The 6,026-nt window shown below is 39.2% G+C and overlaps 1 protein-coding gene across 1 annotated transcript; it reads right to left on the reverse strand.

The window, feature by feature from the left end:
* Positions 1-2,403: 2,403 nt before the first annotated feature.
* Positions 2,404-5,366, reverse strand: LOC143534718 (uncharacterized). The gene is made up of 2 exons (XM_077029383.1): positions 5,229-5,366; positions 2,404-2,655 (listed from the first exon to the last, which is right to left on the reverse strand). The coding sequence occupies exons 1-2, from the start codon at positions 5,364-5,366 to the stop codon at positions 2,404-2,406; spliced, it is 390 nt and encodes a 129-aa protein (XP_076885498.1).
* Between the last annotated feature and the right edge of the window lie 660 nt (positions 5,367-6,026).

The raw sequence follows: 6,026 nt of genomic DNA on the forward strand, positions 1-6,026 counted from the left end.
AACACAAAACACAAACAACATATCATAATCGCCCCGGATGCTTTCAGTCATCAGGTAAATGGCTATCCTGTGAAACTATAGATAGAACACCGGACCAACCATATACAAGTATATGTCCTTCAAACTTGAGCAGCCGACATAGTTTTAAGCAAAATTGAATGTTAATAATTATTTTTTTTAATAAAATAACACAATGCACACACACTCTTTTTGTCTTTTTGACTTTTTCTCCCCCTAAATTTGTGCAAAAATTAAACAAAATAAGTACAAATTTACTCCCAAAAAGACTCAATCCTCGAAGCGAAGCATTTTAAGAAAACTCACAAGCACATTAAACTTTGCTGCTCCGACAGGTTTTGTAAATAGGTCCGCCACGTTATTATCGGTGTGGACCTGTTCAAGATGAATCAAATTTCGATCGAAACAGTCACGAATAAAATGAATTTTAATGTCTATGTGCTTGATTTTAGAGTGTTGGACTGGGTTTTTCACAATGGCAATAGCTGCATCATTATCACAAAAAATAGGAGTGTCAAGAAATTCCAAACCATAATCCAGCAACTGATTTTGCATCCAAATGACCTGAGAGCAGCAGGAAGATGCAGCAACATACTCTGCTTCGGCTGTTGAAGTGGATACCGTTTGTTATTTCTTACACTGCCATGAAATTAGTCTATCTTCGAGAAACTGGCATCCAGCTGACGTGGATTTTCTGTCAATGTCATCTCCACCATAATTACTATCAGCAAAAGCATAAAGATCAAATTCTGATTGTTTGGGATACCAAAGACCTAACTTCGGTTATCCCTTCAGATATCTAAAAATACGTTTAACAGCAATTAAATGAGAGAGTTTAGGATTAGCCTGGAAGCGAGAACATTGACAAACTGCGAACATCATGTCGGGAAGACTGGCTGTGAGATACATCAGAGACCCGATCATCGATCGATAATATGTCTGATCTACGGGATTCCCTTCAGGATCAGACAACAAAAGTGGTCTTTCAGCCATTGGAGTATTAGCACTCTTGCAATCTTGAAACTTAAATTTAGCCAGAATGTCTTCAACGTACTTTTCTTGATGTAGCAAAATACCCGTTGGACTTTGCCGAACCTGTAACCCCAGAAAAGTTGTCATTTCACCCAACGAACTCATCTCAAATCTTTTCTTCATAACCCACTCAAATTCTTTGCACAAGTCAGCACTGGTGGAACCGAAAATTATATCATCAACATAAATCTGAACTAAAATCAAATCCTCCCCAACTGTTTTTCGGAACAAGGTTTGATCGATTGTTCCCCGCTTGTAGCCGTGATCAAGAAGGTGCGCGGTCAATGTAGCATACCACGCACATGGAGCCTGATGTAGCCCGTACAGAGCCTTGTCTAACTTGTAAACGTGACTTGGCTTCTTAGAGTCAATGAAACCCGGTGGCTTATCAACATAAATTTCTTCTTTAACTTCTCCATACAAAAACATTGTCTTAACATCCATCTGATAGACTGTGAAGCCCATGTATGATGCATATGCCAGAAAAATTCTAATAGCCTCAAGTCTAGCTACTGGAGCATAGACTTCTGTGTAATCTAACCCTTCAACTTGACGGAAACCGCGAACTACCAGGCGTGCCTTATTACGAACAATAACCCCAGTGTCATCTTGCTTGTTCCTAAAAACTCATCTTGTATCAAGAGTTTTCTTTCCTTCCGGCAACTTAACCAATCTCCACACCTTTAACTTCTCAAACTGATTCAGTTCTTCATGCATAGCATCAACCCAACAAGGTTCTTGAAGAGCCATCTCAACGTTCTTTGGTTCGATTTGAGATATAAAACAGGAGAACATGCAGCTGTTTATGTGTCCAGTTTGGCTTCTGGTGGACACTCCTGCTTCAAAGGGACCTATGACGTTCTCAATTGGATAATTCTTTTGAATTTTGGAGGGAATTGAAAGATCAGAGACCTCACAATCAGGTTGCAAATTTGTTACATTTTCTCGGAGTCAATGAGAGGGTTTATCCATCAAGACGTTGTTGTACTGTGAGAGTACGAGGTTCCGGCAACGTATTCATATGGAATAGTATCAGGAAATAATGTACTCCCGAAAATCTAGCGAACAGAGCTCTCCCCCTCAACGTTTGCAGCGCTTTCAGGCGAGGTTGATTGGGATCTCTGAAGTTTGGTTAGGCTGATCGTCAGTTGAAGTTGTAGCACTGGTTAAATCAACAACCTCATCATCCAATGAAGGAGAAATGTGAGACAGTGATTGAGAACTGTCTTGAGTAATTTCTACTGTGGGACCACCATGGGTCTCATTGATGATGACTGGAAACATATTAAAAGGCTTGAGGAATTCATTGTAGTAGAATAGCCAATCAGGACCAACACGGGCATCAGTCTCATTTTATTCCAACCAGCGAACTTCATAAGATTCTATGATCTGTTTGGTTGACTTGTTGTAAACCCTGTAGGCTGTGTTACCGGCATACCCAACAAAATAGCACTCATCAGCTGCAGCCCCGAACTTTGGAGTAGTTTCTAGATTCAGCAACGTGCACGAACACCCGAAGGCTCTGAAATGTGCAACAGTGGGTTGATGACCATAAACGATCTCATACGGAATCTTCATCCTTGACTTGTTGATTATCACCCGATTCTGAACATAACATGTGGTATTAATAGCTTCAGCCCAGAAAAACAGTGGTAATTTGGAGTCACATAACATCGTTCTTGCTGCTTCGATTAAAGTTTTGTTTCTTCTTTCAGCGATACCATTTTGTTGAGGTGTACGAGGAGCACTGTACTGACGAAGCACTCCCTTTTCTGAACAGAAATAATTTAGAACTGCATTCTTGAACTCTGTTCCATTGTCACACCTGATTCCTTTCAGCTTTAGGTTCAATTGATATTCCATTAATACCACGAATTTCTTGATCAGGTCTGCAGTTTCACTCTTATTTGAAAAGAAAAATACCCATATAAAACGTGAGTAATCATCATTAATAACTAGACAATAAGAACTGCGAGACAAACTTAACACATGAACTGGCCCAAAGAGGTCCATATAAAGTAATTGAAACACTGACGAGATGGTATTGATTAACTTAGGCTTATGAGATTTTCGATGATGTTTTCCCAAGGCACAAGCCACACATTTTTCAACGGTCACAAAATCTTTGATAGGCAAACCACGTACTAAATTGTTTTTAGCAAGACGATTTAGATTTTTTGTATTAGCATGACCAAGCCGACGATGCCAAAGCATAGCATTATGTTCCGACACTTTTGAATACAAACATGTAATTTCGTCGGGAACATTTTGATTCATGTAGATCACATAAGCATTATCTTTTCGTTGTGATCTAACAAGAATCCATTCTTCTGGTATGATTATACCAGGTTTCAGAATCAAGCACTCCTTTTTAGTAAAATGAGTTGAAAATATTTGTCATAAATTTGTGACACACTTAATAAACTGTGCTTCAATTCTGGAACAAAATTAACATTTTCAAATTTAAGCACACCATTACTTACAGTACCCTTTTGAGTTATCTTTCCTTTCTCTCCTCCCGCAAAAGACACATACCCACCATTATATGTTTGAATGTCGTTTAGCTGGGTGATGTCTCCTGTCATGTGCCTGGAACAGCCACTATCAACATACCAAGGTCTGATGATATTCCTCCATAGATGTCCCTGCACAAAGCGCAGGATTAGTTAGCTTTTGGTACCCAGTCCATACTTACACTGGGTGACCCTGACTCATCAACTTTTATTACAGACTGCCATGTCATATCCTTTTGATCATCAAAAATAGAGTGATTAGGTGCTTTTGCCGGATATTTAGGCAACCACTTATGTCTGGAAGACTTGGAATTATAAGTGCGAATGGTTGTTATTGTCTCCGGTGCCTCAGACGTAGCTTTAGTAGATGAAACCATTTTCTTCTTCCCCTGTGTAGGTCTAGTGTTGGTGCTTATTTGAGATTTAGACTGTGAAACACCTCTACTAATATTTCTCTTGAACATGTTGGGTTTGGTCTGATGAGGACTAAACCTGCCAGACTTGTTTCGATTCCAATCATCGTCAAAGGAACTAGCCGAAACATGTCTAAAACCTCTCCTATATGCATCATGATGCAAATATGGATATTCCTTTGATAAAATCCGTAGTATGGAATATATGGACGATGTGGACAATTTCTGGCAATATGACCCGGAATGCCACAGTTAAAACATGTCTGGCGTTTTATGAAAAAGTTATTCTGATCAGATCCATGTTTGGACTGGTTGTGTGGACCAGTCTGTTTAGATTTGCTAGAATTCACATTTTGTTTTTTTGATTTATCACCTTGTTTATCGTTGGAGCATCCCTCCTTGACAAACTTAGGTGTAACGTGTTTTTCTGATTTTTTTGAAATTTTTGGAATTTTGGTTTTATTAGAAATAACATTACTAGAATTTAAAGTTTCAACCGAATCAATCACAGAAGTATCCTTGCTCTTTAAAACAGAGCCACACAAACAGTCGGAATAACAGAATTTAAAACAGGAAGTTCTAAAGAAACATTTGAAATGAAATTATTATCAAAATCAAAACATGGGTCGTCATCCTCATCAGTCCACTCCTTCACAATTAATTTTTCTGCACATGAGGTAGACACATTAGAATCATTCACATTTGAAGTAGATGAACCGGCACTAGTAGAGCCAGTCCTCTCACCTTTATCTTGTTTCCCGTATTTCAAATCATTTATCCTTTCTTCCTGTTCTTTGGTAACAGGAGTAGGAACATAGCTGTGGTTGTATGGTGGGGGAACTTGACTGAATCCTATCCCTTCACCTTCATTTTCTTTCCACCACAACTGATTTTCAATCATTGAGTTGACAACCTCACTGGACCCATCGAACTTTTTAAAATCAAGTTCAGCCTTTTCAAACTTGCTAGTTAGATTTAAAATTTCCAATTTGGCGGCTTCCAGCTTGGCAGTCAACTCATCGATTTCTTGTTTAGCATCAAGATAATGACAACTTTTAACACTAAAATCAAATATGAGTTTCTTAATGTCTTTATTTAGAGATTCAATTTTATCTACAAACCCTTTCTCGTTTTTCTTAAACTTAAAATTTTCTGATTTTATTCTTTCCATATCTCTGATAAGATTATCATTATGAAGTTGATACATTTCAATTTTCTCACCACAATTTAAAGAACATGGTTGAAAACGTACCTCAGATGATTCTGGAGAAGTGAATACCATGTATGCAAACTGGAGCTCCCTAACCGTCTCTTCAGCAGTGTTTTCCTCCTCAGGGTCCTCAACTGTGGCGAAATTAGCTGTTTGATTTCCAATGTTCAGCGCAGCCATTTGTCCTTCCCATGAGAACGTTTGAGCTACCATACCTCTTTCCCCTTTACTTGAACTACCTCCAGAGTCACCCCGAGCATTTCCGACTGGAACCAATGCCCTTTCTGTATTTCCTTCTTTAGCCGGATTGGTGCATTCACGAGCAAAATGACCCAGCTCATGACAGTTGTAGCATCTGAGAGTCTCCTTGTTAAAACCCACCTTCTGATTATTTGGCATGTTCCAGTTATTTCTACCCGACCTTTTGGTAAATTTCTTAGCACGGAAAACCACCATGGCAATTTGCCACGAGATGTCCATTTCTTCAACATCATCAGGATGAATCTGATCAAATTCAGTAGCAGCCATGGGTTGAACCAGATCTCCTGCCAGGAATGCATGGTAACAATTCATAAATCCTGCCATTAATGCAATGTTCTCTTGAGTGTCTTTGGATATGGAGGGAATCTGGCTAGGGTTTCCACTGGGCGCGACTTTATTAGCATCGCTGACTGACTGACCAGACTTGGTAAAGAACACTGGAGCTGGGTTAGGTGAGTTCGATGATTATGATTGACCAAGGGTGGATGAGAACATCTGAAAGTTTCCCGGTGGTGGTAGTTGGGAGGGCTTAAATAGTGAGAAGCTATCTTGAGACATGAGAGCACTATTAGAAGTAGC

The sequence above is a fragment of the Bidens hawaiensis genome, unplaced genomic scaffold (assembly GCF_021521415.1).
Source record: "Bidens hawaiensis isolate Kalapana, Puna unplaced genomic scaffold, B.hawaiensis_p1.1 tig00000001_1, whole genome shotgun sequence".
In the NCBI taxonomy this organism is placed as follows: Eukaryota; Viridiplantae; Streptophyta; class Magnoliopsida; order Asterales; family Asteraceae; genus Bidens; species Bidens hawaiensis.

What these genes read in the sequence shown, in the direction of transcription:
- LOC143534718 (XM_077029383.1), bottom strand. Translation starts at nt 5,366, where the DNA reads ATGGCTGCGCTGAACATTGGAAATCAAACAGCTAATTTCGCCACAGTT. An exon ending in CTTCTCCAGAATCATCTGAG is followed by an intron (nt 2,656 to 5,228) that starts GTACGTTTTCAA and finishes TGTTATGTTCAG; the next exon opens with AATCGGGTGATAATCAACAA.